Source organism: Lepidochelys olivacea (assembly GCF_965140295.1).
Source record: "Lepidochelys olivacea isolate rLepOli2 genome assembly, chromosome: 2".
In the NCBI taxonomy this organism is placed as follows: domain Eukaryota; kingdom Metazoa; phylum Chordata; order Testudines; family Cheloniidae; genus Lepidochelys; species Lepidochelys olivacea.
Genome location: NC_140412.1, coordinates 106,729,542 through 106,755,196, shown reverse-complemented (window position 1 = coordinate 106,755,196; position 25,655 = coordinate 106,729,542). Strand labels below are relative to the sequence as shown.

The 25,655-nt window shown below is 41.8% G+C and overlaps 2 protein-coding genes across 3 annotated transcripts; one reads left to right on the top strand and one right to left on the bottom strand.

Moving 5' to 3' along the window:
- Nucleotides 1-7,740: 7,740 nt before the first annotated feature.
- Nucleotides 7,741-20,288, bottom strand: TDP2 (tyrosyl-DNA phosphodiesterase 2). The gene is made up of 7 exons (XM_084621408.1): nucleotides 19,993-20,288; nucleotides 19,836-19,915; nucleotides 15,749-15,916; nucleotides 13,899-13,990; nucleotides 11,892-12,010; nucleotides 9,542-9,712; nucleotides 7,741-8,338 (listed from the first exon to the last, which is right to left on the bottom strand). The coding sequence occupies exons 1-7, from the start codon at nucleotides 20,248-20,250 to the stop codon at nucleotides 8,057-8,059; spliced, it is 1,170 nt and encodes a 389-aa protein (XP_084477534.1). The 5' UTR covers nucleotides 20,251-20,288; the 3' UTR covers nucleotides 7,741-8,056.
- Nucleotides 20,289-20,421: 133 nt separating this feature from the next.
- Nucleotides 20,422-24,889, top strand: ACOT13 (acyl-CoA thioesterase 13). 2 transcript variants are annotated; one of them, XM_084621412.1, is made up of 3 exons: nucleotides 20,422-20,872; nucleotides 24,004-24,188; nucleotides 24,693-24,889. In XM_084621412.1, the coding sequence occupies exons 1-3, from the start codon at nucleotides 20,789-20,791 to the stop codon at nucleotides 24,847-24,849; spliced, it is 426 nt and encodes a 141-aa protein (XP_084477538.1). In that variant the 5' UTR covers nucleotides 20,422-20,788; the 3' UTR covers nucleotides 24,850-24,889. The 2 variants fall into 2 exon arrangements, with proteins under 2 accessions (XP_084477538.1, XP_084477539.1); XM_084621413.1 differs by having other exon boundaries at nucleotides 20,424-20,884.
- Nucleotides 24,890-25,655: the final 766 nt, after the last annotated feature.

Below are 25,655 nucleotides of genomic sequence, written 5' to 3'. Positions count from 1 at the left end.
ATATATTGCTGCCCGAGGCTTTTGAGGACCAGTCTGTCAGTGTATGACTTCTAGCATGCACTTACAACCTCCCACACCCGGAAAGATGAACTTGGGGCCCAAATCTTTTTAGTCCTCAAGGATGTCCCCCTCCCGCACCAGCTGCCAAAATTCTCACAACTCCAGTGATTAGAGACTGTTCTCTCCCAGCAGACAAATCCCTGTGTCCTAGGGACAAGTGCCTCCGACTAATACCTATGTAAAAATCACAATTTTTTTGTTTTACGGAGTTTCTCACTAAAATAGTTCGCACTCCCTAAATGTTGCTTCATTTGCATTTTCAGCTAAATGGCTATGGCATGTTTGCATTGAAAATCTGCAGAAATGTGAATTTTCACAGAATCACTCCAAAATAGTTGGTCCATTTTCATTCTTAAACAGGTCCATTTCTGCTCAACACCAGGTCCCACAGAAAATAGACCTGGTTTTGCTCAAAGAAATCCACACACCTTAACAACATTTTAAGCAAGTAGCTTCACTTTCAATTAACACAGTGCAAAGAGACTTGAATTTCTAATATTTAGTTATAAATATATTGTATAACTCTGCTCCAACCCACCTATGTGCCAAACCCTCTCTTCTACCTCCCTACCTCTATTCTGCCTAGTTCTATAGCTATAGTTTCTCTAAGGCACCTATAACTGCTCGCTGTTATGTAAGTACTGTATAACAGTTAAAAAAAGTGCCCTAAAAGGCAAACATTTTCATCTTTCAGTGTACAGGAAATTGTTTTCTGTCTTTTTTCTTTCCTTTTACCTCCTTCCTCCTCCTTTTCCCAACTGTAAGCTGGTCCTGGGAAGATGCCATTTCCTGGGGCTTCATATCTACTTTTCCAGAGGACCAACTAAGGCTGGTGTCTGCTCTGTGAGACAGTTAGGAATACAAGTCTCCAAACTACAATATTGAATTATTGTTAAAAAACATCTGAATGGGGCTTAAGGGGATTAACCAATTAGCATTCACAGAAATAAAATTACAAAGCTATACAAAATATGTTGTGCTGCTGGTTTTGCTTCATAGTTCTGTGATTCTCTGTATGGGCTGTCTGGGTCGGTGTTTTTCAGACTCTTCAGCTTGACAGCCCCTTATTCTAAGTAAAAAAAATATCATGACCCCCTTACATTTACTGTAAAAGTAAGAATATATTTTTTTTATCCCTGATAAGCCTTTATCATTTGTGCATTTTAAGAGGTTGACATAGAATACTTGACCTTGAAAGGTAAGGGGGGGGGGGAGAAATAAGATTTTCTTGGCTTTAGATTAGAACAAAATTTTCACTGCCTCAAGACCCCCCTGATTGCCTTGGGGGAGAGACAGGTGTTGCTACACATTAATTGAGAAACACTGGTCTGGCTGTTTTACATTGTTATGGAAACCTGACTTTACCACCTGAAACAGCTTGGTGTACCCTCTAATAAACGCGGCAGACCTATTTGCACAAATCCCACCTTGTTGTGTGAGTAGATTTTCACTTATATGCTCAACCACTTTCTGGATGGCCTAGGCAGCTGTGTTTGGTGCTCCCGAGACATCCACAGGGTTAGGGGGACAAACCCTCTGCTCAACCTTCAAGGGGGCAAATCCCACCCTCCTAATGAAAAAATAACGAAGCAAACTCCCAAGTTTCCTGCTGCTATGTGTTCTCTTTCTCCACAGAGGAGAATCTGGTTCAATGTGTTTAACTTTTCCATAAAGTGTTTTTTCCCCCCCACCCTCTATTACAGGAACAAGTTGCAGCTGGTCACATTCAGACTCAAAGGTGTCAGAGAAAAGAGTCCTGATTGCAGAGATCCAATTACAGCAGTTATTGCCCAGTCAAAATTTGTAGCTCCAGAAATGCTGTGCACTGGAAGAACAGGACTGAAAAGCATTTTTGATGAAGATGGCAGAAGTCGAGTTGACATTTTCTGGCTGAGCAAAGTCCTGCCTTTCATAATCGTGATGAAATAAGAGGATCTGAATGCAGTAATCGTATCTGAGGACTGCTAGAGCTTCAAAATGTAAAATTCTATGTGAAGTTGGTCAGGTTACCAGTGCTCAGTCCTCCACCATTAATTACTTAATTTAATCAGGATATGGCATCAATACAGTTCACTCTGCAAAACATTCAGAGTTATTCTGGAAGCTTGATTCTAACGTACACCGCTCCGCACAACTAAGTGGTACACTGGAACTGCTGTGCTGTGTTGCTTTGATTTAGGGAAAATGTGATTTTTTTTCTAATGGGTTATGGTTCTTCTAATGGAGAGGGGAGGAGCTTCTCCATAGTTCAGTTTGTCACAAGTCTGATTTTGTCACTCTCCTCCCAATTTGGCCACAACTAAACCAGCCAGCTTGAAATGTCTCCTATGATTTCTCTACCCATGAATTGATTTTGTAAAGTTTGGGGGTAATCAGGTATCTCAGTTTGTGAGATCTGACAGTTTGATTACTTAGAGGTGTTTTATTTTTGTTAGATTGTTCTATTTCTATTTAATTTATTAATTTTAAGAACCCCATATCTCAAAAATGATGGTAAAAATCTCTGCATTCTGTATAATCTGTTGGGCTCAGCCAGGAGAGGTGCACATGAACTTTAGGGGGAGAGTATTGGGGGGTTAATTTTTACATTATTTCATTTCATATATCTTATATTATATCATATAGTCTTATTTTGACTGTTTAAATCCATGTATCATTGTTGTGTCTGAAGTTATGAATATAGGCTATGTGTTTGTATCTCAAACATGTTTTCTTGGATGATGCTCCAAGACAGATTTGCATCAAGGCTAGCCAGCCTGCTTGATGGTCCATTAAGGACAATCAGCTCACCCAATGATTCAGCAAGGCATGTAAGGACATGTGATCTAAGGCTCCATCTTTTGCTATTAACATTCCATTCACTTAGCCTAAAAGTATAAAAGGAGACTGTGATATCACTTCGTCTTCAATCCTGCTCCATATCTCTGGATATGATTTCTAACAAAGGAGAGCTTTGAACAATAGACTGATGACCTCCAAATCGAATGCGTGAACCCAAGAGACTTATTACAAGCTAGCAGATTTATCACTGCTATTATCCTGGCCTGCAAACTTTTAAGGCTAAGATTTTGTCACGGATATTTTTAGTAAAAGTCACGGACAGGTCACGGGCAAGAAAGAAAAATTCACAGAAGCCCATGACCTGTCCGTGACTTTTACTAAAAATATCCGTGACAAAATGGGGAGGTGGGGGGGTCCTCACATCACCTGCAGCAGCTGGGCAGTTGCAAAAGCCCCGACCCAGTGCTCAAGGGTCCCACACTCCCCAAGGGGGCCCAGAGCTGCAGGGTTCCTCTGCAGCAGCTCAGGCAGCAGGGGGACCCTACAGTTCCCAGCCTCCACCGGCGGGGGGTGGGAGAGGGGGAGGCTGAAGTCACTGAGGTCTCTGGAAGTCATGGATTCCGTGACCTCTGTGACAAAATCAAAGCCTTTACTGTAGTGTATATGATTCCTTAATAGGGTCATCTTCACCATGACTGTTTCTCACCCTAGGCTCCCCTTAAGCTACAATGTGGTCAGCTAACATGGTTTCAAGCGTGTTAGGCCTGGTCTGCGCTAGGAAATTAGGTCAGTATAGCTCCATCACTTACTGTCTTTAGGTATTAAGAGTCTGATTTTTTTTAAGGTGATGGGCACCTACAGCTTCTCTGGAGTCAATGGAAGATGCAAAAACTGAGGATATTAGGCCCTGCTCCTTTCAGGGTAGGTTTACTTTACAATTAGCCATGCACTGCTGGCCCACACCAGCTGATGCAGGCTCTTTAATTGAGGTGCCTCACAGGTTCCTAGAGCCCAGGCTCCAGGCCAAGGCTAAACATCTACATCAGGGGTGGGCAAACTTTTTGGCCTGAGGGCCACATCAGGGTTCCAAAACTGTTTGGAGGGCTGGGTAGGGAAGGCTGTGCCTCTGCAAACAGCCTAGCCCCTCCCCCCTGACTGCCCCCCTCAGAACCTCTGACCTATCAAACCCCCCCTGCTCCTTGTCCCCTGACCAGCCCCTCCTGGGACCCCCCACCCATAACCACCACCACCACCACCCCCCCGAGGACCCCACCCTGCTCCCTGACTGCCTCGAACCCTATCCAAACCCCCCTGTTCCCCATCCCCTGACCGCACATCCCCCCCATCCAACCGCCCCCTGCTCCGACTGCCCCCCGGGACCCCCTGCCCCTTTACCATGCTGCTCAGACAAGCAGCACTGGCAGCCACGGTGCCCAGCTGGAGCCAGCCACGCCACCGCGCTGCCCAGCAGGAGCTCACAGCCCCGCCACTCAGAGTGCTGGCAGCATGGTGAGCTAAGGCTGCAGGGGAGGGGCGGGAACTCAAGGGCTGGGCAGGCAGCAGGCCATAGTTTGCCCACCTCTGATCTACGTGGTTAAACAGCCTCTTAGCCCAAGCCCCAGGAGCCCAAGTCAGCTGACTCCAGCCAGCTGGTGGTGTCTAACTGCAGCATAGACATATCCTCAAAGCTCATGGATGAGCCTCACAGAAACAAAATCTGGGTCCTGAACATTAAGGGTTAAATCCAGGGCAGAAACTAAGGTCCCAATCCTGCAAACACTTACACATGTGTTTGGTCTAAGCATGTGATTAATCCTACTGATTTTAGTGGGACTATGTATGTGCTTACACAAGAGAGACAGCCAGATTTTTCAAGTATTTGGTTGCCTAAAGATGCAGATACGCACATAGTTTGTCAAATATAAAGGGAAGGGTAAACACCTTTAAATCCCTCCTGGCCAGAGGAAAAACTCTTTCACCTGTAAAGGGTTAAGAAGCTAAGACAACCTCGCTGGCACCTGACCAAAAGGACCAATGAGGAGACAAGATACTTTCAAAGCTGGGGGGGAACAAAGGGTTCTCTCTGTCTGGGTGTTGCTTTTGCCAGGATCAGAGCAGGAATGCAGGTTAGAACTCCTGTAAAGGGCTAACAAGCCATCTAGTTAGATATGCGTTAGAGTCTGTTTTGTTTAAATGGCTGATAAAATAAATTGTGCTGAATGGAATGTATATTCCTGTTTGTGTGTCTTTTTGTAACTTAAGGTTTTGCCTGGAAGGATTCTCTATGTTTTGAATCTGATTACTCTGTAAGGTATTTACCATCCTGATTTTACAGAGGTGATTCTTTTACTTTTTCTTTAATTAAAATTCTTTTTTTTAACATCCGGATTGCTTTTTCATTGTTCTTAAGATCCAAGGGTTTGGGTCTGTGTTCACCTATGCAAATTGGTGAGCATTTTTATCAAGCCTTCCCCAGGAAAGGGGGTGTAGGGTTTGGGAGGATTTTTTTTGGGGGGGGGGGAGGGAAGAGGTTTCCAAGCAGGCTGTTTCCAAGCAGGCTCTTTCCCTGTTAGATATTTGTTAGATGCTTGGTGGTGGCAGCAATAAAGTCCAAGGGCAAAAGGTAAAATAGTTTGTACCTTGGTGAAGTTTTAACCTAAGCTGGTAAAAATAAGCTTAGGGGGTTTTTCATGCAGGTCTCCACATCTGTACCCTAGAGTTCAGAGTGGGGAAGGTGTTGGATCATATTAAAGAAGTTCTGTATTAAAATCACAAATGAGTTTGATTCCCCAGAGTTTAAATTCCAGGGTATTACTAATTAAGAGGTCTCTTGGTTTTTGGTACTGTTTCTCTCCCTCTGTGTGTGAAACTTGCAAGCTGCTAACTGTGTTAGTACATTCTAAGACAGAGTCTGTTCTCAAAGCAATTCACAAGAGAGAGAGACTCAAAGCAATACTCTAACAACAGAAACAGCACCCAGAGACTCCCCACCCTTTTGTTGTATTAACCATGGTGATTAAAATAGAGATAGAGGATGTATGTGGATGGATGCTTGGTGTGGATAATAACTGAATGATCAGGGAGGTGCCAGCCTAAGAATCCAGTGTCCATCGGCTGAAGAAGGTGTCAAGTGGAAATAACCAGAGGACCCCACCCGGAGGGCAGACTGGAATCCACCCAACAGCCTCAAGAATGGGAGAACCAAAGAACAAGATAACATCTTGGAGCCGTCAGGAATGTGCTATCTGCTGATTGATTCAGCAACAGCATGATGAAGCAATTCCCATAGACTGGCATAGGAAGAAATTCCTATAAAAATAGACTCTAAAAAGTGAGAACTTTGGGGTCTGATTCTGCAAACCAACTTCCAGGAGCATCAGACAAGGCCCTGCTCCCTCCTCATGTCCAGGCCACCTGGCCAGTGACTTGGCATGAGCAACTCTAAGGCTGGTAACTATGATAACAACCTTGCAGAACCTGTGTGTGTGTGTATGTTTGTATGAATGAATGAATGTGAGAATAAATTTGAGATTGAATGGAATGTTATAACTATAACTAACTGCTTACTATGATCCTTTCTGTATTCACAATAAATGTGGTATTTTGCCTTTTTCCCTTTAATAAGATCCTGCTGGTTTTTATTTTATTGGTTTCCAAGCAGGCTGTTTCCAAGCAGGCTCTTTCCCTGTTAGATATTTGTTAGATGCTTGGTGGTGGCAGCAATAAAGTCCAAGGGCAAAAGGTAAAATAGTTTGTACCTTGGTGAAGTTTTAACCTAAGCTGGTAAAAATAAGCTTAGGGGGTTTTTCATGCAGGTCTCCACATCTGTACCCTAGAGTTCAGAGTGGGGAAGGAACCTTGACATAGGTGCTTTTGAAAATCCTGTTTGGTTCCTAACTCCCTATTCTACACCTATAGGCACTTAAATACCTTTGAAAATCTGGCCCTTGCTTCTTGTCCCCTCATGGTACGTAACACTAATTTAGACTCCCTTACATCCCCTTTTCTGAGGTGTTACATGTATTTGCCACCTCTGAAGTTTCCCTCATCTTTGGAATGATGTACATTACCCACAAGTTCAGCTAAACTTATTTAATAAAAGGCTTCTATACCATACTCCATAGCTCGAGTGTTCTCCACCTTCACTCAGTATTCCGAACTTTAGCCCTTAGTTATCACACAACTTAATACGCTGTACTTCCATAAAATGTCCTCCAAGAGGTTAATTATTCACACCCTAAAAACAAAACAAACCTCTTCTGTTTGCTCTTTTGGGAGAGCATGAAATAAAATTCAATTACACTTTCTGACTGCTCCAGCTTTACATAGAAGAGAACATTCTGTTGATGAAAATGTGGCAGCAGAAGTGCACTAGATGAAGGAGGAATGCTCAGAAAGGTAAATTCACTCCAGGGATTTATGAAATCTTACAACAGATAATTTTCAAAAGTTACCAACATTTGTTCTCATGTTTTAAAACATGCAGCTCTCCTTCATATCTAGATTGATAAAGTGAGCTATTTAATAGCCCAAGAGCATAACTTCCATATGTCTATTGTAAGATGGATGACTGAAGAAGTTTATCATCCAATATCCAATTCTTAAAGCCATTCTGTGTAATATTTCAGTTGTTTATTGAACTTTTTTTTTTTTGTTAACATCTATTCATCCTTTTGAAAACACCAATATTATCCTTTAAGACTGAACTCTGAATTACATGGAAATGTCCTGAGTTACGTGAGATGATATTAGGTGCCTTGCGAGAAATAAGACAATGTTTATGGCATTAGCCACAAAAGAAAGAAACAGACATTTACACTAAAAAAAATTTACAATCAATATTTATTGAGACTACTACAACAAAAAGTGATAAAAGAAAAAGAGCGTGAATGACTATGTTTTAATTCTTTGATGGATTATATTTGAGATTGTTTTCTCTCTTCCATTTAAAAATGGATTTTGTTTTGTATTTCTGTGCTTTATGCGACATTAAAATACATTTTTAAAAAGTCAGCTAGAATGCATACAAAGAAAATAAAAAGGTTTTGGCTTTTTACTCTGCAGACCTCCCAGCAAATGTTAAATGAGTAGGTAACTCCTTAGGATTGTAAAATAAATCTTATGTAAATTTAGAATTAAATTTTTGTGAAATCCAAAGGTTAAAAGATTTAAGAGCTTTTGCAACGATACATAGATTTTAAAAGCTTTGTTTTCTTTACAGTATCACATCAAAATCACACAGAAGACCCCAGTGATCGCTGGGAAATCTACCACAGTCTAATTTTTCTAGTCCAATTAAGTCCAAACTCCGTGGAATAATTTGTCCCCCTTCTGCTGCAGTTCGGAAGAATATGCGATCAAATCGGAACTTACATTTGTAACTTGCATCCAGGTTAGAATTGCAGTTTGTGTCCCATGTATAACGGCAGTGCCCTGGTTTGCCCAAAAATTCCCATATGTCCAAAATATTGTTAGGTAAGCCACCTACTTGAGTAACCTAAAGAGAGAAAAAATGGAACAACATTATACCCGCTAATGCCTTTAATGTAATATGCATGACAATCATTTGCTGAACCTAGAATTTAGATATTACAGCACATTGTTTTTCTGCACAGCACCAGCTACAACAGGAAATCACAACTATTTAAACACTATTTAAAATAGGATAGCCCCTTAAGAATTTAAGAAATATATAAAAATATAAACCACCTAAGACTGACTGTTCATGTTGCACTTCCCAAATCAAAGTGTGTGTAAGAAACCACTGCATTTTTAAGTGATTAAACCTGATCATGCAAGACTGGGTCTTTAGTAATACTTAACACCCTCAGTTGGAACCCTGGTAACCAATTTTTCAGAAGTGACCTTATTTTCAGTCCCTCCATTTTCAGTTGCTCCAAGTTAAACACATAGGATCTGACTTTCCAGAAGTATTGAGTACCAAAGCTCTTGCTAATTTCAACTTGAAGTGTCAGTGCTCAGCATCTCTGAAAATTGAGTGCTAGATTTCCAAAGTTGGGCAACTAAAAATGTGGCACCCAGAATTAGGTTATTTCTGAAGATTACAGCTTGCACATAGACTCTGTGTATTTCTTTAGAGGAGCAACACAAAGCCAATTGGGGAGGAAAAACCACCATCTCTTTTAATTTTGATGTCACTTCAGCTGTAACATTGCTCCAAAGTAGACATGCACAATCAAGCCTAAACGTCATCTACTAGGCAGCAACCTCACTTGTCCCAGTTTCACTTTTTCACTTAATGGATGGGGTTGCTACAGGTATGTCTACACAGCAGCTAGACACTCCTCACTGGCCATGCCAACCTACTCGGCCCTGTTTCATTACTGTGTAGATGTCTGGGCTACAGCTAGAGCCCAGGCAATAGCACCCTATGAGGTGGGAAGGTCCCAGAACTTGGGTTCCAGCCTGAGCCCAGAAGTCTACACAGCAATGAAACAGCCTGCACAGGCCGAGTTCTGTCAGCCTGCATAGGCCAGCCGTGGGTTTTTCTTTGCTGTGCAGAAATACCTTAGATGGCACACCTGTGCATGTTTGAGTGTAGAAAGCTCAACATCTCTGTTATGTATAACTGATTTGTGGGAAAAGTCACTGTATCCTATAAAAAGGAGGAAACCCCCCAACAGAGTTCAAAATGGTGGTTTGGTCTCAAAATAATTCTAAGCGGTTTACTGCTATTCACCTCATGATCTCTTAGGTTTGTATCCCCTCCAAATATAATGGTAGTTGACTCTGATGCCTCCTGCATTGTCTTTAACACCTGCCTCAGTTGATTTAGGCGTTCCTTGGCATGACCTTTTGTGCTCTCTAGATGGGAAGTCATAAGGCAGAGTTCATTACCAGATATATTCACCTGTTAGACAAAGAAAGAAATATTAAACCATACACCGTGGAATACAGTTGAAGGCCAAAGACAAAACATACTGTTCAAATATTGAACAGGAACATTCTTCTGCTTGTTAAAACTGCTATTATACAGGATAGAAGTGATTTACAACTTGATATTGGGCCTCTCTAATTCTGCTGTCATAAGTGAGGTTTTTGACAGTGAATGTGCCACTAGCAGCAGGCTTAAACGTTGATTTTTAACTAAGAATTCAAATCCGGTTCAGTTCACAGCTTATATATGGCAAGAAATACTCCGCACCCTAAAATCTTTCAGGACATTTTGCTGAGCAGGACAAGGGCATCCTTTTTTAAAGTTCCTTTATGAGGGCAGAATTTTCAACTTTTTATTCCAGAGCCATGCTAACCACTCTAAGCTTAAGACTGGAAGTGGCTTTCAGTTAAAAAGCCAATGCTGACCTCTACTTCAACCCAAGTGAAACAAGTCTCCCCAAAATTTAATGTGTTATCTTATACTAAGGTAGAATATTTTTTTTTGAAAAGTCTGAGGTATATATATAACTATTTGAAAGATAGAAAGGTTGTAAATATGCATCAGTAACTGAAGGGGAAATATTAACAAGATGTATTTTTAAAAAAACCAACACACTTGCATATCTGGAAAGTCAAAAGTTTAGGTTTAGTTCACATTATCTGGGTGGTTTTGGTTTTCTTAAAGTATACAAATGCAGAGAAGGTATCCCAAATCATCTAACTTTGCCCTTCTTTTCCTACTATTCTATGCTCCCTCTGTGTAAAAAGTTCATGTCTGGCAAGTATGACGGCTAAACCCTTTACTTTGGTGGTCTGGTAAAAACCACTGCAGCATAACTTTGCTAGACACTAAAAATCACAGACTGAACCATGGACACTGGATTTATATCTTATTACAATATCTATAACCCACCAACAACCTGCCCCCCTCCTGCTGCCTATCCCCCACCCTTCCTTTCCCTCCTATGTCTGAAGGGGTAACAACAGGTCACTTCACCTTGAAATACATGTTAACTGCCTATGCTAAACAATCTGTGCCACCTTGTATTTAGCTATGACACTCCAAGTATGTCTAAACTGCAATTAAAAACCATGGCTGGCCTATACCAGCTTACTTGGGCTCAGGCTAAGGGCTGTTCAGTTGAGATGTAGACATTCAGGCTCTGGCTCCAGCCCAAGCTCTGGGATCCTCCCACCTTGAAGGGTCCTAGAGCCCTGGCTCCAGTCTGAGCCCAAATTACACCACAACTAAACAGCCATGCAGCCTAAGCCCTGCAAGTCTGAGTCAGCTGGCACTGGGTAGCCACAGGTTTTTAATTGCAATGCAGACATACCCTTTGAGTATATTTTCCAGACCTGAAGAGCTCTGCATAAGCTTGAAAGCTTGTCTTTGTCACCAACAGAAGTTGGTCTAACAGATATTACCACAGCCACCTTGTCTGTCTAATATCCTGGGACCAACACAGCTACAACACTACTGCATATTGCAGCTGGGGACATATCAGACCTTGTATACTTTGCAGTTCTACCAGCAGTTGTGGACAACTTAATCTGTACCTATTCTTGGCTTACTCAGGCTAATGGCAAGAGTATTTGAGGTTTAAGAAGCCCGCAGCAGAACAGACTTATACTCCTGTCCTGTGGTAACCATTTAAATAGTTAAACAACAACTAGTGTGTCTGATGCGGAGAAAATCTAATGAGAAGGTGCACTGGAATTTCATAAGTTTGATATGCATACCAAAGATCTAAGAGGTACAATACTGAAGGTCTCCCTTGTTGCGGGAGGGTGAAGTGAGGGATAATCTCTGAGTAGGTGACACATTGTGGGTTGAGAATGGTACAGGAGAATGGAGTAATGTGACTTATATACACACATTTGTTGGGGGTAGCATGATTTGGTAAGAGCGTGGATATGTGTAAGAGAGTACAGATAAAATTGTTTGATGCATCCTTTCTAGTGTTTTTATTGGAGACTTCAAATCTAAATGCCCTACTTTTCAAGTTATTTTTTCTCTTAAATTATAATGATCTGTTGATGCTTTTTCCCTTCAAATTAGTACCCATATTTACAAACTTAACTCCAGACTAAGAAACATTTGTCACCTTAAATTAGACATTCAACTGCTTTGTAATATATAGTGACCCACTTACATGCACAACTAATAGGTTTCTCATCATGGAGGTTGTTGGGAAAGGTATTATTTCTTGCCTTAAAAACTTCACTCTTGATTTTTTCAGCATTATGGCAGTGAAATAACCATCTATATTACCTAAAGAGGAATAAGGAAAGAAAAGTTCAGTGCTGTATGCACCATATTCACCCATCCCTTCATATAGAAGAATTACCGTATATACTCGTTAATAAGCCAAATATTTTTAGTAAAAACATGACGCATCAAAGAGCGGGAGTCTGCTTATGTCATAAATATAAAGGGAAGGGTAAACCCCTTTGAAATCCCTCCTGGCCAGGGGAAAGCTCCTCTCACCTGTAAAGGGCTAAGAAGCTAAAGGTAACCTCACTGGCACCTGACCAAAATGACCAATGAGGACACAAGATACTTTCAAAAGCTGGGAGGAGAGAGAGAGAAACAAAGGGTCTGTGTGTCTGTCTGTATGCTGGTTTCTGCCAGGGATAGACCAGGAATGGAGCCTTAGAACTTTTAGTAAGTAATCTAGCTAGGTACGTGTTAGATTATGATTTCTTTAAATGGCTGAGAAAAGAACTGTGCTGAATAGAATAACTATTTCTGTCTGTGTATCTTTTTTGTAACTTAAGGTTTTGCCTAGAGGGGTTCTCTATGTTTTGAATCTAATTACCCTGTAAGATATCTACCATCCTGATTTTACAGAGGGGATTTCTTTATTTCTATTTACTTCTATTTTTTATTAAAAGTCTTCTTGTAAAACACTGAATGCTTTTTCATTGTTCTCAGATCCAAGGGTTTGGGTCTGTGGTCACCTATGCAAATTGGTGAGGCTTTTTATCCAACATTTCCCAGGAAAGGGGGGGGTGCAAGTGTTGGGAGGATTGTTCATTGTTCTTAAGATCCAAGGGTCTGGGTCTGTAGTCACCTAGGCAAATTGGTGAGACTTTTTACCAAACCTTGTCCAGGAAGTGGGGTGCAAGGTTTTGGGAAGTATTTTGGGGGGAAGGACGCGTCCAAACAGCTCTTCGCCAGTAACCAGTATTAGTTTGGTGGTGGTAGCGGCCAGTCCAAGGATAACGGGTGTAATATTTTGTACCTTGGGGAAGTTTTGACCTAAGCTGGTAAAGATAAGCTTAGGAGGTTTTTCATGCAGGTCCCCACATCTGTACCCTAGAGTTCAGAGTGGGGGAGGAACCTTGACAGCTTATAAACGGGCCTACACCAAAATTTGATGATTTTAAACTCTATGAAAATCACTGAATTGAATATCTAATACATTGTCGTTTTGTTTACCTGGAGCCCCTAAGTTCCCTGTGGCTGCGGTTCACCATTCCCAGCCAATGGGAGCTGCGGGAAGTGGCAAGCCAATTCCCGCAGCTCCCATTGGCTGGGAACGGTGAACTGCGGCCACAGGGAGCTGAGGGGCTTTGTGCCTGTGAACGCTCCAGGTAAACAAAGCGTCCCAACTCGCCAGCGGCTTACCCTAACGGGCCGGGCGCCAAAGTTTGCCAACCCCTGAAATATAGGGTCGGCTTATGAAAGGGTCATACAGTTTTTACTATTTTTACCTATCCATCTTGGGGGGTCAGCTTATAAATGAATGGGCTGATGAACGAGCATATACAGTATATATTTTCACAGAGATCTTTTCAGGTTGCACATTTCTTATCCTAATCCATACAACATGTAGCTATTTTCAGTAATAGTGAAGGATCAGAAAAATGAATTAATTTTAACTCTGTCCTTCATCTTAAAGTCTGTCTTTCTAAAAGAAAAAAGCTAGAAGAAAGTGACAGTTAATATGTTCATTTATAATTTGCATCAAACTGGATTCCAGAGTTTAGAAGCCAAGGAAATCCATTTCACTGATTCCTTCCCCTCCTTTTTCCTTTCAACTTCTACCAACGGTCAGAGGGGTATTAACAAGCTAGTGAGTAGAAAACAACTTTTTTTTTGTTTCTTCTATCCATTTGAACCAGATTTCTCAAATTTTTAGGCCTTCATTTTTTACCTGGAATGATTGTGTAACTGACTGCTCTCTTCTGTAGGTAACTGAAGTATGGTGGAATAACCTCCTGTAAAAACACCACATCTGGACTGTATCTGAAATCAGCAAGACAAGTTTACAATATAACTTTTAAAGCAGACACAGTTTTTCACATTGTAATGCCAAATGTAAACAGAGTAAGGTTTTGGGTGTAGGGCTGGGGTTTTTTAAACATGTGGAGTGCCTATGATGGTTTCCAAAGAAGCTCTGTCACATCTGTTGGCATGTAAAAATGCCACCATATTTGGAGGGGAAAAAAAGATTCAAATCTGTATTTTACCAACAAGTTACTAATAGGGGGGCCTAATTTCCTCACATAGATCTGGATCTCGAAAACAATTATGCAGGTGTCTAATTTTATGCACGTGGGGGAATTTAAGTTAGTGACTGAAAATATAGCTTCAGAGCACATTTAGAAGCCCTAAGATTTCTAGGAGAGTCCAATTAAGACCTATCACCTTTGTGATAACACCCCCCCAATCTCCCAGTCCAGACTGACAGGTAAAAGGGCAATTGTTCTCCTTAGCCTTGTCTACGCTAGACCTTTTTTAAAGATCTACTTCTGTTGCACTACTATCGGTGGCTCTCCTGTTGCTAGTGACACTGGACGCATTCATGTAGACAGGACACAGGCAGCAGCAGCTTGTCACCATTTTTATGTAAACATGCTCCGAGCAAGTACAGGGTTTGGTACTGGGATAATTTGCATGAAGGAAAAACATAGGGCCTTGTCTATTCACGAAAAATTGCACCAGTTTAATTATCAATTTAAAACTGATCTGATAAACCAATTTAAATGTATCTAAAAGGGTTAACATTTGTTTAAATTGGTTTAGTTTGCACTGCTAAATTACAATATTAAGCTAAACGATTACAGGCAAGGATCACACCTGTTTGAGTGTAATCCATCCATTTTATGGGTTTGCACTGATTTAACTAAGAAAAGTCATCAACTCAGCAGTTTTAGTGCATCTTCACAATTTTTACTGCATTCTACCTATTCTGCAAATTTTAGGTTTGCATTTTACACAAACGGTTGTAAAGTTATCCACTGCAAAGCCATCACAACAGACCAACTGAAGACTGTTGAACAGCAGCATTTTTAAGTTGGGAACTCTCTGTTCCCAACCCCACACACCTCAGCAAAGAATAAATGTCTCCAATGCAATGAGACTATTTAGTTGATAACATTTTTAAAAGAATATGGAAAATAAATGCAACCCCCATGTTCAGATTCACAGTTCAAAGTACAAGTAATATGGAAACAAGAAAACAGTAATGTCAACTCAGCCACTTTATTTGTAATCAGGATTTTGTATTTCTGTTTTTCCTTTTGTGAGTGATCTTTTTGTGCTTTGTCTTAAACTACACACCATAAAATAATGCAAGTTGTGCAACAGAGTCAAGTTAATATTGTCACTGGAAGCACAGCATTTGTATTTCCTGACGTTATAATCTATTATTTCAATCCCACAACCTCCTGACTCATTACTATAGCTAGACATTTAAACATCAATTATGCTTATTTAAAAAAAAAAAGTTATATGTTACAGTGACTATCTGGCAAAAAGGCTTTTAGTACCAAAGCTTGCATATATTGGGAGATTAGGTTCAGAACCTCTTTTGGCCAACCAAATCACAGCTTTTAGTTAAGCTAGTTTAGGATTACACACATTATGAAGTTTCTGTATTATAGTATTTCTGTATTTGGTGCTTGGATACTTTGGGGGTATACATCCTATAGACTCTTAAAATAAGATACGATAGTTACAAGTCTAAATATTAAACTGACTTATAAAGGAGATAATACTTACAATGCTAAATAAGAGCAGACTCCTCTAGCTCTGTCGTCTTGATTTCCTAGATCCAGACCGTCAATATTCCAGGTAAGTAAAGAGAACCTGCTGTCATCTTCTTGTTGCCTGCAGTCTGCACTGTTCACTCCAGCACTACTAGTAGTAACATCAGCAGTCAGGTCAATACTAGAAAGAATATTTAAAATTTTTGCATTCAGTAAACTGAGCATTCCCCTGGAGTAACGTCCATCTTCTAAAGCAGAACATTTTTAGACCTCCCCAACTAAAAACCTATTATTGAACATACTGCAAAAATTAACATAAATTACTCTCTAATTTTAAAACATCTAAAATAAATACATTGACTGAGAACATATGCAACAATCACATGGTGCGGTTAGTATGTAGCTGTAATTAATGTTTTTCTTTTTCATTGCAGACACAAGACAAAGGGCTTGATTCTGATTTAAATTAAACCAGCTTAACACAACTAATTTAAATTCTCTCCAAACCTTTTAATCACCAAGGAGAATCTCAGGATACATGAAAGAATCTGAGCAGGTTTCATACCAGAAAAAGAAATAATGGTCACCTCGTTTTATATGTCTGTGTTCTGAAACTACTTTGATTCCTCTGTCTGTGTACACCTCCTCTAAAATATTAATGACTGTCTATTTTGCCATATTTCTTTGGGAAGAAGCACCCCAGTCTTCAGTGTTTCAAAGCTTAGGCCTGGTCTACACTACAGACTTTACTAAGATTAACCAGCATGCTTCTACAATGTAGTACACAGACTATATTGCCATATGACTTGAGTTTTCTTGTGTGATTGGGAGCAAACTATGCTCAAAACCTTGTTAAAGAGGTGTGCTCCAATTCAAGTTCCTGTAGTAAAGAAAAAAAGCTGTAGCACAGCTTGTCCCCATCAAAACTGGCAAGACAAGATCAAATGGTCTTTTAGGAAAGTTAGGGACACGATGGGATTTAATCATACTGCTTAGGCATAAACTTATTGTGAACATAAAAAGAAAAGGAGTACTTGTGGCACCTTAGAGACTAACCAATTTATTTGAGCATAAGCTTTCGTGAGCTACAGCTCACTTCATCGGATGCATACTGTGGAAAGTGTAGAAGATCTTTTTATACACACAAAGCATGAAAAAATACCTCCCCCCACCCCACTCTCCTGCTGGTAATAGCTTATCTAAAGTGATCACTCTCCTTACAATGTGTATGATAATCAAGGTGGGCCATTTCCAGCACAAATCCAGGGTTTAACAAGAATGTCTGGGGGGGCGGGGGGGGTAGGAAAAAACAAGGGGAAATAGGTTACCTTGCATAATGACTTAGCCACTCCCAGTCTCTATTCAAGCCTAAGTTAATTGTATCCAATTTGCAAATGAAGTCGGAGAACACTTCAATCTCTCTGGTCACGTGATTACAGACATGAAAGTTGCGATATTACAACAAAAAAACTTCAAATCCAGACTCCAGCGAGAGACTGCTGAATTGGAATTCATTTGCAAATTGGATACAATTAACTTAGGCTTGAATAGAGACTTGGAGTGGCTAAGTCATTATGCAAGGTAACCTATTTCCCCTTGTTTTTTCCTACCCCCCCCCCACCCCCCAAGACGTTCTTGTTAAACCCTGGATTTGTGCTGGAAATGGCCCAACTTGATTATCATACACATTGTAAGGAGAGCGATCACTTTAGATAAGCTATTACCAGCAGGAGAGTGGGGTGGGGGGAGGTATTTTTTCATGCTTTGTGTGTATAAAAAGATCTTCTACACTTTCCACAGTATGCATCCGATGAAGTGAGCTGTAGCTCACAAAAGCTTATGCTCAAATAAATTGGTTAGTCTCTAAGGTGCCACGAGTACTCCTTTTCTTTTTGCGAATACAGACTAACACGGCTGTTACTTTGAAATTGTGAAGATAGGACCTCTAACCAAAATACTTCCTCTCTACAACTTTTAAACATTAGTAAGTTATGCACTGCTGCCAAGCTTAGTGCTTTAAAGACAAGATGATAAGATCCATGCCTTAAGGAGCTTCAATCTAAAGTGCACAAAAAGAGACCAGGGTTGTGGGTGCTCTAGGGATATAACAAAGTAAATAAGAGCTATAATGGGCATGCATTTCCAAGACTTCCCTGCCAAGATGAAATTTTATGGTTATACTATAATGTGAACTCACATCATCATTTTAATGTAGCTATAAAAACATGGGTGTTTGCTTAGTAGTGGAAAGCTAACCAAAGCAGTATATTTTCTAAAAGGACTTGGAAGAGGGAGGCTATCCCAGACATAGACTATGTCTACAGTAACATATTTCTATTAAGATTTCCCAATTCAGTCCCACTAGTGGAAGCTAAGTGCATGCTGTGCTCCAGTTGTCAACCTGTGCTCCATCTACACTAGTCTAACACTGAACTGATATTGAGAAATTTTAGCAAAAATGTATCAGGCTTTGTCTACATGGGAAAGTTACACTGGGATAACCTCTTAAATGAATTTAGATTGACATAATTAAAGTAATGACCTATGTGCCTGATCAACCTGATTGCCTTCTATGATGAGATAACTGGTTTTGTGGATATCGGGAAAGTGGTGGACGTGATATACCTTGACTTTAGCAAAGCTTTTGATACAGTCTCCCACAGTATTCCTGCCAGCAAGTTTTAAAAAAAGCACGGATTAGATGAATGGACTATAAAGTGGATAGAAAGCTGGCTAGATCGTCAGGCTCAACGGGTAGTCATCAACGGCTCAATGTCTAGTTGGAATCAAGCAGAGTGCCCTAGGGGTCAGTTTTGTTCAATATCTTCATTAATGATCTAGATGATGGGATGGATTGTATCCTCAGCAAGTTCATGGATGACACTAAGCTGGGGGGAGAGGCAGATATGCTGGAAGGTAGGGATAGGGTCCGGAGGGACGTAGACAAATTGGAGGATTGGGCCAAAAGAAATCTGATGAGGTTCAACAAGGACAAGTGCAGAGTCCTACACTTAGGACAGAAGAATCCCAGACATCACTACAGGCTGAGGATTGACTGGCTAAGTGGCAGTTCTGCAGAAAAGGACCTGGGGATTACAGTGGACGAGAAGCTGGATATGAGTCAACAGTGTGCCCTTGTTGCCAAGAAAGCTAACGGCATATTGGGCTGCATTAGTAGGAGCACTGCCAGCAGATTGAGGGAAGTGATTATTCCCCTCTATTTGGTACTGGTGAGGCCACATCTGGAGTATTGTGTCCAGTTTTGGGCCCTCCACTACAGAGAGGATGTGGACAAATTGGAGAGAGTCCAGTGAAAATTATTAGGTGGCTGGGGCACATGACTTCCAAGGAGAGGCTGAGGGAACCGGGCTTATTTAGTCTGCAGAAGAAACGAGAGAGGGGGGATTTGACAGCAGCCTTCAACTACCTGAAGGTGGGTTGCAAAGACGATGGAGCTCGGCTGTTTTCAGTAGTACCAGATGACAGGACAAGGAGTAATGGTCTCAAGTTGCAGAGGGGGAGCTCTAGGTTGCCTATTATGAAACACTTTCTCACTAGGAAGGTGGTGAAACACTGGAACGGGTTACCTAGGGAGGTGGTGGAATTTCCTTCCATAGAGGTTTCTAAGGCCTGGCTTGACAAAGCCCTGGCTGGAATTGATCCTACTTTGAGCAGGGGGTTGGACTAGATGACCTCCTGAGGTCTCTCCCAACCCTAATCTTCTATGACTTTAAGACAGTCCGCACACATGCTGTAGCGCAGGGATACATGAAACAAACCCAGTTTACCAGCAGACAGCATACAGACAGACACAGGATGCACAGACGCGGTGGGGGCGGGAGGAGGGCAATCAGAGGGGGAGAGATTCACACGGGGGTGGATCTTGAGACGCCCCTCGCCTTTGGGAAGGAGCTTCACAGCGGGGGACGAGCAGCATCAGCAACGCTAGCAAAGCGGAGCCGCGGGGCCTCCCCTGCAGCTGCAAGGTGCTGGCCAAGAGGGGAGGGAGGCAGACGACGGGGGTGCTGGGCCGGGGGCCCGGCTACCGCCTTCCCTGCGAGCTTGAGTCCCCCCCCCCCCCCGCCCGCGGCGTCGCTCACCAGGTCTCCGGCGGGGCGCGGGTCCTCCCGCCCACGTCTCGCTGGTCCACGGGCGGCTCGAAGTAGGCGTTCAGCGCCCTCTGGAAAGCAAAGGAACGGGAGTGAGGGCCCGGCGCGGCAGCAGCAGCCCACAGCCCGTCCCGCGCCCGGGCCCTACCTGCATGTGCCAGTCGTTGTCCGCCAGGCAGCAGCGAGCCAGGGCCAGGTCGCTGCCGGTGATGGAGGCGAACTCGGCGCACAGGAGCTTCCTGCGCTTCGCCAGGGGCTGCGCCGCCTCCTCCTCTCGGGGCCTGGGCCGGGGCCGCGCCGCCTCCTCCTCGGGCCGGGGCCGCTCCTCCGCCTCCTCCGGCTGCGGCCCCGTCTCCTCCTGGGGCCGCTCCTCGAGCAGCCCCTCCGCTGCGCTCCCGCCCTCCATGGCTCCGCTCGCGGGCTGCCCTGCCCCGCCCCCCTCCCCTCCTACCGGCCACCCCCGAGCAGCGCGCCTGCGCAGCACTCACCCAATCCCAGCAGCCCTACTAGCGGACGCACGTTCCGAGGGCAGCGTTGCGGGGGGAGGGGTGAAGGGGGCAGCGAGCTCAAGCCCCGCCCCACGGGGGGAGGAGGGGGGGGTCCCGCGAGCCCCGCGTGGGGCGCGCGCGCGTGACCTACGTGAACGTTCGGCCTGTGGAACGTGGTAAATCGAGGCGGGGTGGAACCAGGCTACTGTGGCCCCGGGAGAGGGCCAGGGAGAGCGCGCGGGGCGGGGCGGGGCGGGGCGGGGCGGGGCCAGCCTCGCCCCCTTCTCGTGCTGCGTGTTTTGAAGGTCACCCAGCCTCTTGTTGCTGCAGCTGCTCCCAGCCCCGCAGAACTCACTCGGTGCGCCCGGTTCCGGGGGACTCTTCCCCGCCGGCTGGAGCAGGTGCCCCACGCCGCGCTCTCTGCGGAAGAGGGACGTCGCCACCAGCCTTTCAACCATGACCTCCTTCACGATCCACTCCTTCCGGGAGATGATGAAAGTCTTGCTGAGCTCATCCAACTTTGATCGGGTGTTAAGTAAGGTGTGGTTGTAGGTAGGAATGGATTGATGTTTGGCACTTGCGTAGCTTTTGTTCTATGAGGAGTTTCAGAGTAGCAGCCGTGTTAGTCTGTATTCGCAAAAGAAGCGAGGGGTACTTGTGGCACCTTAGAGACTAACAGATTTATTTGAGCCTAAGCTTTCCTGCATCCAGTGAAGGGAGCTGTAGCTCATGAAAGCTTATGCTCAAATACTCCTTTTCTTTTTGTTATATGAGGAGTGCATCCTCCAGAGTGTATCAGCAGTTGGTGTGTAGATATTAAACATATACATATGTAGGTTTGGCAGAATTCGATTTTTTTTTGTATAATTTTGATGGATACTGTCAATGTTTATTTTAAAGCATCTTTCTATATTTAAATTTGCACAGTTGTGGGAAAATTCTGGGGGCGATTAAACAATGATTATTTAATGTAGCTGTTGAGATTCAAAAAGTTAAAGCACATGTCAACAAAACATGTCAAAGTATGGAAAGTAAATAACCTGAAATCATACTCTAAATTCTCTATCCGCATTTTTCTTGCTTTACTTGTCTGTACATTTTGATTATTATGGATGGAAATATTTTATCAGTAAAAATCTAATCCATCTAAGTCAGTGGTTTTCAACCTGTAGTCCATAGACCCTTCTGGGTCCATAGGCTATGTCTAAGGAGTCAGCGAATGGTTGGCATTACCATAGAACAGTGTTTTAAAACCCATGGTCTGCAGACTACACCTAAGATTTCTAAAGGGGTCTGTACCTCCATTTTAAATTTTTTAGAGGTTTACTAATGAAAAAAGGTTGAAAACCACCGTTCTAAACCTATATATGTGTAGCACAAAGTCACTGTCTTGAGAGACTTACAAACTAAAATCCCAGTTGGATCTTCTCAGTTTAAATCCATAGGGTTGTAGTAGGGGCCTGTCCATTCTAGGAGATGCAATTGCAAAATTGAGGCCAAAAAGTATGATCCTGCAAGCTCTCACATGAGTACTGCTTCCTTACATGAGAATTCAGTGGGACGAGTTGCATGATTTAGGCCTACTTTTGTGAATAAGGGTTTGCAGGATCTATTCCTGATTGGCCAGTACACAGAAAAAGGGGGTGGGATGCAATGAAATGTTTAGACGGAATTCTGACTTTCTAAACTGCTGCTGTCTGAATCCATGATATCCAGAATTTGTATTTAGGCCTCTATCTGACATTTGTACTGAAAGTAAAATTCTTTTTCTTGAACCCTGACTTTCCAAAATAAGTTGTCCCCTGACGCGTTTGTAAATGTCAGGAGCGACTTATGGTTTGGATTGTTCAGATTAGGGTTTTTAATAATCAGTATTCTTCTCCTCTTCGTGCTATATTTTAACAGACTAGGCAATAACACAGGAGAGGTTGTTTAAAATGTTATTTCACAATAGCTATAATACCTTTCTGTTTTAGGGGCTTTCTAGCAGTGGCTGAAGCCAGGCCTACATCTAAAATTTAGGTTGACCTATCTATGCTGATCAGAGGTGTAAAAAATTCACACCCTGAGAGACATCGTTAAACTGACCTAATCCCCAGCGTAGACAGCGCTAGATTGATGGAAGAATTTTTCTGTCAACTTAACTGCTGTTTCTCGGAGAGGTGGATTTAGTAGAGCAACAAAATAACTCCTTCAGTTGATGTAGTTAAATGTCTTCTCTACAGTGGTTCACCTGCACCACTGTAATGTTTCTAATACAGACATACCCTTGGAACTCCATTGTAGGGGTTTTTTTTAAATGTTTCAGTGATACCAATCAATAGTGAACTGATAATGTTATGAATATATTCGTCAAAAATAGGACATACATATGCCATCTTTAGTAGAATATTACTACTTCCAAATGTATAGTAAGAATCTCTTACTGAAATAACTTAGTATTTCCACCTCTGTGACATTTCATCCTAAAGCCACTTTGAATGATTTATTTAAAAAATAATTTTGCAGGGATGAATGTAGTTACAGAAACTGTACTTTTCCCAGTTTTGTGGGGCACCGTATGTCCACTGTTCTCATTTTGTAATATGCAAAATTTTCAGTTGTTCCAACTGGAATCAGGAGAATGTATTTTAAATGCTGTAGAATAACAACTTCTATGCATTAGAATCAATTAACTAGCCGCTTGGGGCTTGTCTGCATGGGGAAATTTACCTACATAATTATTCTGCTATGGTTATTCAATACCTTCCCATGTGGGCATTTTTATTCTCAGAATAAGAGTTCAACACAGGGAGTTATACTAGTGTAATTATACTAGTAAATTTTCCCATGGTGAAGCCCTGAATATGTTGGGCTAACATTTCAAAGTATTCCTTTCAAAATACTGATTTAGTTCCATTATTTAAATTGATGTTGCTTCACTTTAAGGATTACTCAGACGTTGCTGATTTTCATTCTGTCAACAAGAGGCTACGCAACTGTGCTAGCCAACAATGTGGGGAAAAATCAAAGCAAACACTTAGTAGTAACTTTCTATTAGCTTTAAGCCAGGTATAAAGTCAGACAAGTCAACTTTCCATTTTTAATAGAGTTCAGTAGAGTCTGAATCAAGCAACTACTGAAATCTCAAGATGATTACAATAAACTGACAGTGTCCATATTTGAGACACAAGATGGGTGAGGTAATATCTTTTATTGAACCAGCTTCTGTTAGTGAGAGAGACAAGCTTTTGAGCTTACACAGAGCTCTTGTTTAGGTGAAGTTGGTCCAGTAAAAGAACAGGTTTAAGAATTTTATTAAGATTATGTTAAAATAAAAAGAAAACGGTATATTATTCACCCATTTTGTTTCACCAATATCCTGGAACCAACATGGCTACCCCAACACTGCATACAATGTGCATATTTGTTTTTATAGGAGGTATACATTTCCCTAGGGAAACAATTTGCAACTGGAGATTTATAGAAACATCTGGCTTGACACTTAAACCATAATGGTTTAATCCTTTATTTTTCTCTTCCCCTCATTAGTCTAAAAACTGAACCAAGATTTACTTTCAAGTTGGTCTGTTTACTTTGAGAGCAGTCACTAGACTCGTAATTGTCCGTATGTTTCTCCTTATTGAGATTTTGAGTTAATAGAATTTTGTTCCTCTTTCCTGTTTGTTCAGATGACAGTTCTTTCTGCAACTCCTGGAAAGGTTGTTTGTGAAATGAAAATAGAGGAGGAGCACACAAACAGAGGTGGCACCTTGCATGGAGGTTTGACTGCCACACTGGTAGATGTAGTGTCAACAGCAGCATTGTTGTACACAGAAAGAGGAATACCTGGGGTCAGTGTGGATATGAACATTACGTATGTATTGAACATGCTTACTGTCAAATGTTAGATCTTAATGTTTGATGTGTTCTACTAACAGGGCCTGGATTCTGCTAAGTTTCTTTTCCATGATCTAGCTACCACTTTAGTGACAAACTGCAGTCTATTCTGAAAGAACAACTTCTAATAAAGTCATTATAGATCCTGTTTGGGAATATCATCATGTGGTTGAGACACTAGTTTGAGGCACTCAAATGTTCTTTAAGCTCCCTCTTTTATTATGTTTGGTTTAATGCCTTAGTTACTTCTAGGTAACAAAGTCCAAATTCTATAATCTTCTCATGCATGGAATTTCAGTGGGAATATCAGTGTGAACTCTGCCTGAGGAGAAGCTGCAAGATTCAGGCCTGTGAAAAGGTGTAAGAGGTTAAGTACAAACTGACTATGGTAGCTCCTTCAAAAAATAATTTTAAACGGATGAATGTTCCCTGATTTGTAGCATGTTGTTGTATAAAACAATTGTTCTGTTTTTCATTCAAGATACATGTCTGCTGCTAAGACTGGGGAAGAGATATTGATCACTGCTCAGATTTTGAAGCAAGGAAGAAGTCTTGCCTTTGCCAGCGTGGATGTAACAAACAAGGCAACGGGAAAGCTTGTGGCACAAGGCAGACATACAAAACACCTTGGGCATTAATATAAGAAAATTATATCTAAAAAGGAAAGTTTGTGCTTAAGATGCTAGCATTGAATTTTTTTTTTCTAATTTAAGCTGTATCAAGTCACCACGACATGAAGGCAGTTGAGGTCTATGTAAAATGAATTGGTCTCAGTCCCATTCCTAGTGGACAAGTGTTCACATTGTAATTGGCACTAATTCTGAGCTTGTTGCAGTCTTGGTAGAGAGACCAAAAACTGAAGAGACAGGAAGACCAATGTATTTCTTTTGTGCCTGAAGAGAAGGTCAATGTTCAGGCTCACTGGTGGGACTGGGTGGGGAAGCTTTCTGCTCCCATTCTGAACCTCTCTCATGAAAACATGGTTCCAGTCTCTAGGGCTGTCAGTTCATAACCTTTCAAAAACTAAAGCAACTAACAAACTGCATTTTTTTTTGTCCTATGCTACCAAGTGTTAAAGTAACAGGTGTTACAAGTTTAGTATTGCTGTTTTAAATTATTAATCTGAAATAAGAATATTTTGCAAATGGGAAATGTAATACATTGAGAACATAGATAAGTCTTTATATCTGGCAAATGCCTAACTCATTAAAAAAATTCAATAAATATTCAAGAAGTACACCTTTAATAAAAGCTCTCATACTACTACATTAAGTAAGCTCATTCAGCCCGGATGAACAAACTATTTTCTCTGTGAAAAGTTGTATAGTTATATTGTGCTAGAGCAGTGTTTCTCAACCAGTGGCTCATGACCTCTAGGGGTGGGATTTTGCATCACAAAATGCAATCAGGAGCGTTATGAGGTGTTGAAAATTTCAAAACCATT